At 40.9% G+C, this 12,575-nt stretch overlaps 1 protein-coding gene across 6 annotated transcripts in view; it reads right to left on the reverse strand.

The window, feature by feature from the left end:
• SLC4A4 (solute carrier family 4 member 4) overlaps nucleotides 1-12,575 on the reverse strand; it is a 318,368-nt gene that overhangs the window by 249,298 nt on the left and 56,495 nt on the right. For all 6 annotated transcript variants that reach the window (XM_070505687.1, XM_044766111.2, XM_070505686.1 and 3 more), the window contains exon 3: nucleotides 6,513-6,692. In XM_070505687.1, coding sequence (XP_070361788.1) covers nucleotides 6,513-6,692 — 180 coding nt within the window. The remainder of the gene's footprint in view (nucleotides 1-6,512; nucleotides 6,693-12,575) is intronic.

Here is a 12,575-nt window from a genome sequence, read left to right on the forward strand (position 1 = left end):
ACTCTTCCATGACACATGTAAACACACTATTCATAACACCTCATGGCATGATAAAACGGGATAACTATTGTAATAGAATAGTCCGCGGCAACGAGAAACGACACCATCCCATAGTGTAAGAACTACCACTTGCAGGGCACTTCAAGGTGAATTCAAAAGACCTGCATTCCAGAAATTCAAGACTCCCTAAGAGATTTATGGAGTTAACTGGCAGAAGAAGACGGAAGCACCACGACACCGTCCTCCTGTCTTCATCAGTGTCACAGAGGAATAAACAGCAATTACTTGTACCACACAAAACACAGCACTGTTGAGCCAACCCAGTGCCACCAAAAACACAAGTATGCCAACATTTTTCTATGCACAGCACTGCCTTCTAGTTGCTGACTTGTCCCAACCGACAGCCCTTGTTATCCAGTTTCATTTCACTGAGAAACACAAAACAAGAGCCAGAAAGAGATTCTTCTCACGAAAGAGCAAACAGCCCATTTGCTTTCTGGGGCCCAGAACCGGGAATTTCAACCAGTGACTAAATTTAAGGGAACACCTGGTAAGCAGAGCCTCTTGCTAGTGGCAGTATCACACACAAAAGAGCAGCACAAAAGACATCACCTCTGCCCCTTCAAAGTCTTGTTTCCTTGGTCCTTTCACCTGCCAGCCAGCATCCAGGCTGACACCCACTGGGAAGTTCAGAGACTGAATTTAGGTTAGTTCTCCCAAAGCTGCCCTTGGGAGCCAGGAGCCAAGCTGACAGCGAAAGAAAAGGAATAACTAGTGAGAATTTGTAGTAGGAAAGGCCAGAAGAACTTAAAGAAGAGTGATTTGTGTTCATAGGGAATTAATCTCTACAAAGACTTAGCCTGAAGCTTTTGGCATTACCTGTGTCCAATGGATGGGAAAAGAAGAGCTTGAAGAAAGTGTTCAGTGACTCAAGATCATAATTGCTAATCATTATTGCCAGGCAGGAGTCCTGTTCATTTAATACTCAGAACACTATGAATTGAGTTCTATCACTATCCCCTTTTCACAGCTGAAGAAAGAGGAGCACAGAGAGGTTAAGCACCTTGCCAAGGTTACACTGCTGGTATAAGGTGGGATTCAAACCCAATCTGGCTTGAATATGTGCTCCTAACTGCTACGATATGCTGTCTTTCCGTAAAATTACATCCCAAGTGTCCCTTCGGGAAAGGCAAACTTTAAGTTTTCAATTATTTTTCAATATAAAAAGACTTTGTTCTCAGACCTAAGATAAAGCACTTCCTCCTACTTATATAAGATGAAAAATAGAGAAGAGGATGAAAAGGACAACACAGTTCTTTTGTGCTTGCATTTTGTTTCGTTTCTTAACAGAGACAAAATCTACCTCATTTCACACACATTCCAAAGATCCTCTTCTCTCTTGCATACTGACTCATTTGGGGGATATGCAAATGGTGTTGTTAGAAAATTAAAGAAATCTTACTTTATGATACCAGAATTAAGGGTCTTGCCTGAAAAGATCTAAAAATCAAGAAAAAGGAGAAATGCTCCAAGAAGAATGAGATCAGGTGGAGGAAGGGACACAGGGGTGTGCACTGGGAAAAGGGGAAGTCAAATGACAAAACCCCAAATAATCTTGGCTCTTATGCAAAGCTACTCTGTTCATTTACCCGGAAGTACCACACAAAGGCAGCTGCCCATTTCTCCGTTTCAGTTTCCTCCATATAACTGGATCACCAACTGGCATCCATTGTTCCAGGCTCACAGAACAATGCTCACTAGCATAAATCCATCAGTCCTGGTACACATCCAAAGAGCTAAAAAAGGAATACCACAGGACTGAATGAGTGTCTGTACGCACATACCTAGCGCTATGATTCCACCACGGGCAAGACATATGTGTGTGAGGCAGTTAGCACTTCCAAGCCCTCACACGTGTTCAAGCTTGTCGAGAAATATATTACACATCAGACCAATATGCTGAACAGGATGTGCTGTTTGGAGCTCTGCTTCCTAACTTTTTACACATCTTCAGAGTTGCTGCAGTCACCAAGTGGCCTGTGGTTCCCCATAAACCTTCCAGGACACTAATAAAATGAGAAGTTCAAAGGTCGAAACCATCTATGGTGGGAAGTTGTGCTGTTTCCAGGGCCTGTCTCATCCAGGACCACCTTCCCGCCCACTTTCTGGGCAATCCTCAGAGGATGGCAGCTGCTAACTCAGAAAAAAAAGAAGCGCACGGTGGAGGAGGCAAAAGGATTATTTTTAAGAAAGAGCACAATCTAACTTTTCTCTCCACCGCCCCCGCCACACCACCTCCTCATTCCCTTGTCTCTCCTCCTGCCTGCTCTTCCATTTCACTTTTCATCCCTAGTGCCTCTCCCCATCGCTCAGGGTACCACACTTCCCACAAGCATTTCCTTCTCTGTGTCCCAAGCTGGGACACCAGCACTGACACGACACTGGCAAGAGCTTAGAGCTGCTGCTGCTGAGCTCAGAGGGGGAAATGAAGCGAGCTAGCTTCCTCCTCAAAGCTCCAAACGTGTAAGAATCAAAACACACATTCACTTTTTAGAAGCCCTGGCCTGACACCAGAGCCATGGAGAAAAGAAAAGTCACCTCTGTTAGAAGCTACATGAACCCAGTAATTATGTCATCTTCCTGATGGGCCCAAATACTGGAAGATACTTGGCTTATTCCTTCTTACAAATGCCCTTTACTATTCAATCCCACGCCTCTTTAATATGGCTTCTAAAGCTGAGCTGCCTGAGTTCTGCGTGGAAGAATGAGCATTTTTAAGTGTACACGATGATCAATTTCTTCCATCACCTGTGGGCGACAAGCAACTCAGCAGACTCGGAGGTCACCTACCCAGACCAAAATACCACTTTGGCCATAGTTAAAATAATGAGGCATTTTCCAAAGCAGGATAATTAAAAGCTAGGACCATATTTTATGTGGCAAGGGAAGAAGGCAGAGCAGGGAGAGACAAAGATGATGCGCAAGGATTAAAGACAAGAAAATTAGCTGAATCTTTATCTAGAAAATGGGAAATATTTAGACCAACAAAAGCAATGCTTATGTCTTCCTCTATAGTAATCCATCCATTCAATTACTCTTCAATAAGCATTGATTAAGCACATACCATGTGCCAGGCATTGTGCCAGAGATAACATAATGAACAAGACAAATCTGATCCTAGCTCTCAGGGAGCTTACAATCCAGCATAAGCACAAGACAAAACCATAGGCTCACAAAATCACAAGCTGAAGTACATATTTTGAAGGAAACAAATAGCTGAGAAAGAATAACACTGGAGAATCTACATTAGTTAGAGTAATAGGGAAAGGCCACCCAGAAGAGACAAAATTTAAAAGCTGGAACATAAAGGGAGAGAAAAGCTAATCAAGACAAGAATGTGGTGACAATTCCAGAAAGACAGGATTGCATGTGCAAAGGCCCTGAGGTAGAAAATGGGCACCAAGAACTGAAAAATCAGTGTGGCTGAAGTAGAGTGAGCAAGGAGCAAATGACACAAAGCAGGATTGGTGATATACTGTGGGCCATAACGGCCACCCAAGATTTTATTCCAAGGACAACAAGAAGTTTTCAGGAGACGAATGGCACGACCCAGTTTACACTTTATGATGATCACTCTTGCCTCTGTGTGGAAAAGACTTGAAAAGCAGAGGCTGTTGCAACTGTCTAACAAGACATGACGATTCCCTGGACCAGAATGTAGCAGGCAAACTGAAAAGGAGTAGACAGATTCAGACATATTTTAGAAATAGAACCAACAGAAGTCATTGATGGATTGCATATGGGGGTGACGGCAGGAAAGACTCAGAGATGATTCCCATCAAGTTACTCTATTTATATGTGAGGTTTTTTCAGAAGTTATAAGCATCACCTGATGTAACATCAGACCCATGCAGGAACCTGGTCTATGGGATGTGGTATGTCTATATACATAAGTAACTTGAAAACTCTAGATCTAAGAATAATGGAAACTGTGTGTGGCTCTTCTTGGGGACAATAATGGCATACTAGGCAGATATTTCAGTAAGTTTTCCCATAAGAATTTTATTGTCACGTTGGTGCCAGAGCTCTGTAGCTTCCCCAAAATCATGGGGTTAAATGCCTTTTTATATTTGGGTGCAACAATTGTAACATTTAAATAGAATTGCACCTTTGGGGCAGCCCCATGGCTGAGTGGTTAAGTTCGTGCGCTCCACGTTGGCGGCCCAGGGTTTCACTGGTTCAGATCCCAGGCGAGGACATGGCGCCACTCATCAGGCCACGCTGAGGTGGCGTCCCACATGCCACAACTAGAAGGACCCACAACTAAAATATACAAGTATGTACCAGGGGGCTTTGGGGAGCAGAAGGAAAAATTTAAAAATTAAACAAATAAATAAATAAATAGAATTGTACCAGATAAGCCAGTTACCGATCCATCTAGTCCCCATGATAAGCGGTAGAGAAAATACCATAATTTCTAAGAGGACTCTCATGTTGAATTGGATGACTCATGTCAAATATGTCAAAGGCATATTACAGCCTAACTTATTGACCAGCAGGAAAATAAATAACTACAAAATGCGCATTTATAAATAATTTTGCTATGATCATTGAGCAATTTAGTCCTTAAAGATGGTCTCTCCATACTATTCAGAAACTGAATATACAACATAATGCAGGAGGAGATCTCTGAGGGTAAAGAGAATGGATGGCCTTGTTTATTTTACATGCTTTGCCAAACTAGTCCCCAAATGGCACAGAAAGCAACAGGACTCCCAGAATTGACACACATTCAGCCTCCGCACCTTTCTGATCTGTTCATTCCCTATTACCTACTTGAGTACTACTGGCATTGTTTCCATTGCCCTTCCTAAAAAGCTGGTACATAATTATCATCTCAAAATCCCTTGGCGCATTTGTCTAGGTGAGAGTCTCTTCCCTTTTTAGTATTTATAGTGATGATGCACTCTTGTTCTTGAATTGCAGAATGAGAGACAACTTATGAGGGAGACAGAGAGAGAGATCACACACACACACACACACACACACACATACCCCGCAGGGAGCACCTCTGATTCTGGTTCAGGCCTTGCCAAAACAGATAGCAAATCAAGATAAACAGCAGAAATTTACTTGGAAAGGGAGGTTATCTTTTGTTCCTCCAGACAATTAACTGTGACCTTTTTATCTGCATTTCAAGGACTTTGCTCGAAACAGACCCCGTTATTTTAGTCAATATATGAAGGATTCTGTTCAGAAAGGCTTTCCCACAACATTCCAATGAAAAGATACACAACTTTCATCTCCTGCCCTCTTGTCCTTTCTGTCTTACATTGATTCCAACACCTTTAAATTTTAACTTAGTGGTCCATCTCCAAACTCTCCTCAAACCTTTTATCTTTAATTTGATGGTCCATCTGTATGCTCCTCTCAGCACGGCACATCTCTAGCTTCTAAGCCACCTGCTCAGTTCTAATAGTGAGACTATAAAAGATTCACAGATTTACATCACTACACTTCACACTCTCTTTAATTTAACTCTGTAAATTCACTCCTGAGCTGTTAATTCTAATTTGGCTTCTCATCATTTGCAGTGAGTGAACTGGATCTTTACTGTGCCACCCATAATGCATTTTATTGCACGTTCCATACTTCTGCAACTGTAGCAAAGAGATGAAGAACTTACAAAGCTCTGCCAACATGAAAAGCTGTCACTATGTAACTCCTGTTGGGGAATCTCCCATCACTGGCTTGTGTTTCTCCTGCTTCTCCCTTTCACTGCACATATTCACTCTCACTTCAGCCACAAAGCTACCCAGACAGCCAAAGATTCTCCACGTCAAAAGAAACAAAAGCAACACACACATACATCTACGCACACACTCCACCCTATAACTTGAATCTAAGGATGTTCTGTGACCTCCTGCTACTCTGTTCTTAATAACACTTCCGTCCAATGTATGATATCTAATATGTTCAGCATCTCAAGAGCTGTGTTACTTTACGTTCTTCTCTGACGTACAGGATGCTTTTTTACTATTCCTTTTCAAATCACTGACCTGACCCATGACCTGATTAAATGTTACCCATAACCCTATAAATCTCACCTATTTATATACAATTATATATATATACATAATTCTCAACTTGACCTACTGTCTCAATAGAACTTATTTCTAAGCAGAAACAATCCAAACATTTCTTTGAGTCTTCCAGTTACTGTGGATTACTGGCATTAAATATCATTTATAACACGCTGTCCTATTTCACTAGTCACGACCATGCCTAAACTTCAACAGATCTTTTCTGATTAACTCAGAATCTTACCAGATCTCCTCATAGACAAACCTGCCAGGACAAGAAAACCATCTCCATAGACATTATCCTTTAGAGGAGACCATCCCAGTATTGTTGTGTCCCTCTCCCAGTAGCCACAAGATCCTAAAAAAGTCTCTTTCCCAAGGATGTGGGAGAGAAGCAGAAAGAGGCACCAATACCCAGAGAGTACTCACTGAGGGGTTTGAGGATGCTGCTGCTGGACTCATCAGCGTTTTCCACATCTGACTTGTCAGAGTAGTTCTCAGAGATTCTCTCCTTTTCCTTCTTTTCTTTGTGCCCTGTCTTTCTCTTGTGACGTCGCCTTCTCCTGTAGCTCTTCGGCACATGAACCCCGATGTAGATGGTGTGGTGGCCTGCAGGAAGGTACACAAATCACCAGTCATTTCAAGTCACATTCACTGCTGCACATAAACTGCACAAGATCCACAGGTCAGGAGAAAATGTCTGTGAGTTCAACACTACCATTCAATATTTGACAAATAAAATCAAACTGGAAAAATAAAATCTCCTCCCAATTTTCAGTTATCTAGAGTATAATTCAACCTGTTGGTTGGCACGAGGATTCCAGAGGACGCACTCTAGTTTCATCCAGGTAGACTACTTATGTTTAGGAAAACCAAAGAATATTGAATCGGAAATTAGGAATCCTGGATTCTCATCATACCTCTGCCATCAATTAGCTATTTGACCTTGAGCACGTCCCTTAACCATTCTGGGCCTCAAACTCAGCATTTACATAATGAGAGGCTTAAATTGGGTAATCCCTAGAGGTCCTTCCAGGGCTAACTTTCCATGGGTCTATGATTATACTGAATAGAGTGACGAAAAAGGAGCTCTTGGAAGCAGCAAAAAATAAAGATCTAACTCAAAGTTCAAGAAGTCATTCTGCTGGGGATAAGATTCTACATTAGAACTTTTTTTTTTTTCACCCAATCAGCAGAATCGAGATTTAGAACTGGGACAAACTAAGAAAAAATAAGACATACTTGAAGAGAAAATTTTAGAAATACTCAAATGTTCACACTAGGAAACAGCTAAAATGAATGTCAGCTACAGTGTCATTCTCATTTTTCTTTTTTCGTTTCCAAAAGTTTCTAAAAACTGGTTGTTGCGATGATAAAAATAAACCCAGCCCAGCAAAAATTGCTTTGAAGAGAAGGGCATGAGGAAAAAAAGATTGCGAAATGCTTTTAGTTCTCTAGATGGAAGGAGCTGCAGAACTGACAAGTGGTATTATTTTTACAATATCTGATAAGACAGAAAAAAAAAGGAACTCAAAGTTCTACATCTTTTTTTTTTAATTGGGAAACTTTTACTTTCACTTTGTATACACCATAACTTCTGGATGTGGGAACCTCCATTTCAGAAGCAATGTGAAAACTTCTTTTTTTTAACTACAACTTAGATTACCTCATCTACAGGTTTCCTTTCCCATTCTGGAATGACTCCTTGATGACCACTTTCCAGTGCCACAGACCATACCAGATACCCACATGTAACACACATACCTGCAGGATGTCTGATATAAACTGCTGTGAGTTACTTTCCACAGTAACTCAGGAGGCATATCTAAAAACACCATAATTCACGAGGGTGTTCCCTTGAATGGGAAGGATTAAAACAATCATATGCTCCTTCAAGGAAGAGGTTCCAACCCAGGAATGCAGAACCCTAAGTGAATGGGTTAGCATTCAAAAGAAAATATCTGATACTTGGAATGAAGTTGGAGGCATTTATATAAAGCATGAACCTCCTCCCCAACACACACAAACACACACACACACAAATGCACGCACGCACACACACACACACCCAACTCAACTACTCAAAGCACAGTGAAATTCTCCTCGCCAAATGTGCGCCAGTGAGAAATTTATCATGTCTAACCATTTGCAAGCAAACTGTTCTCATGGGAAAGCTATATTATACTAGGAAGTAGGAAATGTCTCAGAAACAATGTGAATTAAGAAACAGTGTCAATTGTTTCCTGCACTCCAGTTATTGAGGGCGTCCTGCAGCTTTATCTCAAGTCACACAATATATGTAAGCAAAGCCAATCAATTTCTTCAGTAAATCAAACTCTGAAAGCTTGGTTGCCTTTGTTCAGGAATTAGGAAAACATCACAAAAAAAATTAAGAGGTTGGAAAGTTTTTTTACAACCTGTCACATTAAGTATTTTCTATCTTATTAAATAATGGCAACTAAAAAAAAAACGGCAGTTAAACTATGTTAATTTTAAACGTGTACAGAAAGATTTTTAATATATTTACCCAAATCTGTGCAGTGCATTTGATAAGTCATTTAAAAGGTGGTTTATATGAGCTGATAGGATTTTAAGGTAAGATTTCTGGCTACAGAGTGTTGTTGTCAACCTGACGAAAGAGGGCAATTCAGAGAGCGAGCTTTCAAAGCCCACGGAGAGGAATGTACCTTTCCCTTTGAGAACTAATTGGAGTTGTCATCACTACAAAAACGGTGCCTTTTTATTCACATCGTGACCACAGGCCTCCTCCTTGCCTTATGAATAAGATTCGGATAATCCCCACCTCCTCCAGCTCCACCTCAGATGCTTTCCCCTCGCTCACTCTGTCACACACTTTACAACAAGTCAGGAAGCTTCCAGATACGATGCCGCGCTATGGAGCCCAGATACCAAGTGGAAACGTGGTTCCTTTCAAGACTTCCCAAATTTCAGGCATTTTTTATCAGCTTTATCGAGATACAATTCATGTGCCATAAAATTCACTTGTTTAAAGGCACAATGCTATGATTTTTAGCATATTTATAGAGTCGTGCTACCATCACCATAACCCAGTTTCAGATTTCCACCCCTCCAAAAAGATCCCTCATGCCCCTTTGCAGTCACTCTCTGTTCCCACTGCCATCCTGTACAACCACTCTTAGACATTTTTTAAGTACTCTCTGTGACAGTCTCTGGGAAGCTACAATTCTCTGGTACCCACTTGACTATGAACTTTTCATGGGGATTCTTACAGCACAGTAAAATAGAACATCGCTTGAGTGAGGAAGCTATCGCCTTCCAAGAACCGCCAAAGGAAATCATGGCACGGAGCTGAGCAATTCACAAGGCAAAGCATCCTCCTTCTCCTCTCACACATTACTGGCAACTAAATTTTCCTTTTCTGTGTGTTCAGACAGAGGAAAAGGAACACGGTCCCGAGGTGAAACAAACCTTTAGGAGCTCGGGGACAGTGCTTGTGTTCCATCAATTACTTCTCAACCTCTTTCTACTTCAGCTTCTTTGCCCATGAGAAGAGAGTAGGACAGCCTCGCTTTGGTGAGTGCGGGTAAGGCATGCTTCTCAAGGTGATGACCAAATATTTCATAAGCTGTGTGTGCTAAGTAACAAAAATAGCTAAAGTAAAATGAGCTGGAATAGAACCATTCTTACCACCCCTACAGAACACCTGCCTTCAGGATCGATAGAAGCAGCATTACTGATGAAAATATGCTATTGTCAATAAGAATATCATGGGTGGATCTCAATATTTATTTTCATTATAACATCCTTACCTGTCTCAGGGATATGTCATGAAGATTGATGGCTATTTTTAAAATTACAACTCCCAAAATGACAGCAAGCTCTTAGGAAAACCACAAAGGTTGAGGGTGTAGTATTATCTTACATGTAAAATGAAAATGAGAAACTTGATAGACAAGCTTTCCAATCCAGCAAGAGTCTACAAAATAGTAAAATGCTCAAAGAATCAGGAACAGTTACCTGCCTGACTTAGAAGGGAATTCTAGGCTCAAAAGAAAACTTCTCTGCAGGAAATGTCAGTAAAAATCGCTTCCAAAGATAATGCAAAAAGAAAGAGCAAAAATTTTTTTAAAATAGCAATAATTCTTAAGGAACAGGTGATTGTTTAAAATGTAACTAGGGCCTGGCCCCATGGATGAGTGGTTAAGTTCACGTGCTCCACTTTGGTGGCCCAGGGTTTCACCAGTTCGGATCCTGGGTGTGGACCTAGCACAGCTCATCAAGCCACGCTGAGGTGGTGTCCCACACAGAAGAACTAGAAAGGACCTATGACTACAATACACAACTATGTACAGGGGGGCTTTGGGGAGAGAAGAAAAAAAAAAAACTGGTAACAGACATTAGCTCAGGGCCAATCTTCAAAAAAAAATGTTTTTTAAAAAAAATTACATTCTTGCGACTCAAAATCTTGTAAAGTACAACTAGTAGAATCTACATTTGACAGTACTCATGTCGGTTTGAGTCAAAGGGCATTCAGCCCTTGATCCGGCAGTGACCTCAGTATCATGTGTTCAAATACATACCCTGCATGCCTTTCTTTGACAGATGGTGCAAGTTCTCAACAAACTCTAAACGTCTTGGGAATATTTCACAACCCATCCCACAGCCAGTACTGCTGGGAAGAAAATATGCTTTTCCTGGTTATCTCTGAATGTCAGAAATTATCACTAGGTCATCCCTGTTTCTTCCCATCCTTACCTGCTCCACCTCAGTTGAAAGCAGAAGTACCAAGAAGCTATCATGTGCAATTCTCCCAATTCCTAAGATATTTCCAAACTAACAGCACTGACAGTTGCTATCATGTTTTCAGGCCAACAGAGAACTCTCACGCTTAGGAACTCTGTAGTCATTCAAGTTACAGAGGCTTTCAAAGATACCCTCTTTGCTACCAAGGATGATTTAGGACTTTGTAGAATTAAAATCCATCAAACCAGAAAAGGGTTTTACACCAGCCAAACTAAAAATCTATGAACAACTGGGTGGTTAACAACATATGCCTCCATATGCAAGAGAGATCTAGTAGCTCCTTTAGGAAACATGTTGCTGTGTTTACTGCACATACAAATGATAGCAACCATTTATGGAACATTTACAAATATGCCAGGTTCCAGCTAGGTCTCTCACATCTGCTACCTCATGCAATTCTCACAACCGCACGAATCCAATACTACTATTATCCCCATTGCACAGACAAGGAAACCAAGGTTCAGGGAAGTCAAGGATATTGTCACCAGCTAACTCACAATATCCCACAGGAGAAATCTCTCTCAGGTCATCAAGAATAGTGAGTGCTTCATCACTGCATTGGCGGTGTTTTGTTGGTTTTTAGTTGGTTTTTTTGTGTGTGTATGAAGATTAGTGCTGAGCTAACAACATCTGTTGCCAATCTTCCACTTTTTGCTTGACGAAGATTATCCGTGAGCTAACATCCATGCCCAATCTTCCTCTGTTTTATGTGGGATGCTGCCACAGCATGGCTTGATGAGCGGTACTAGGTCCGCAACCAGGATCTGAACCTGTGAACCCCAGGCTGCCAAAGTGGAGCTCACGAAATTAACCACCATGCCACAGGGCCAGCCCAAATTTTCAGTTGTTCTTTTTTTTTGTAATATACCCCATATTTATACTATCAGTCTTATAACTGATTGTTTCCTTCTTCATATTGACTGCTAGAAATAGAAGACACAAATCTCAGGCCAACCGGTAGTGGGTAGACAGAGTTTTGTGACATGTATTTTATACACAAACCACTCTTCCAACTTCTCAACAATTATTTTCCCTTCACACTAAAGCTTTTTGGAATAAGGCAGTATATAAATACTTTTTATACCCTGAGATATCAGTATGGGAGTAGAGAATGGGGATGGCTAGAGGTGGCTGTGGGGGAAGGTAGATTTCTGGGCAAAGATTTTACCTTTCCTCTGGTGATCCTTTAGCTAAGTCTAAATCTATAGGTCTAAATCTTTGCCCAGAAATCCACCTTTCCCCATAGCTACCCCCAGCCATCCCCAGTCTCCTATATTCATCTCTAATTAAGCACTGAGGGATGTTCCAAATTTAATTTTCATCCACATTGTTGCTCTTTCTATAATCAACTGAATTTCTCTTCTCTCCAGTTCAAAGCAAATATTCCACAACACTGGGCATTTTATATCATTCTTTCAGAACTAATCAGCAATATTCCCAGAATATAAGTTAAATATTGCCTTCCCTGGCTTATCTAAAGTAACCTGGTCTTATGCCAGGACGTCTAAAACATTTTGTAGCTATTGCAAAGATGGATGTAGGGAAGGGAAACAAAATTAAGAGATATTTATTCTTTCTTTTTAATTATGAAAATAAAAATGTGGAAGAGGAGGCAGGGATCTTGGATGAGTGATAGATTATAAAAAGATGCTGTAAAACCTTTACTTCTTGGACCAAAAAAACATCTCAAAGATTTTTCAGAAACAT

Source organism: Equus asinus, chromosome 3 (genome assembly GCF_041296235.1).
Source record: "Equus asinus isolate D_3611 breed Donkey chromosome 3, EquAss-T2T_v2, whole genome shotgun sequence".
Classification (NCBI taxonomy): Eukaryota; Metazoa; Chordata; class Mammalia; order Perissodactyla; family Equidae; genus Equus; species Equus asinus.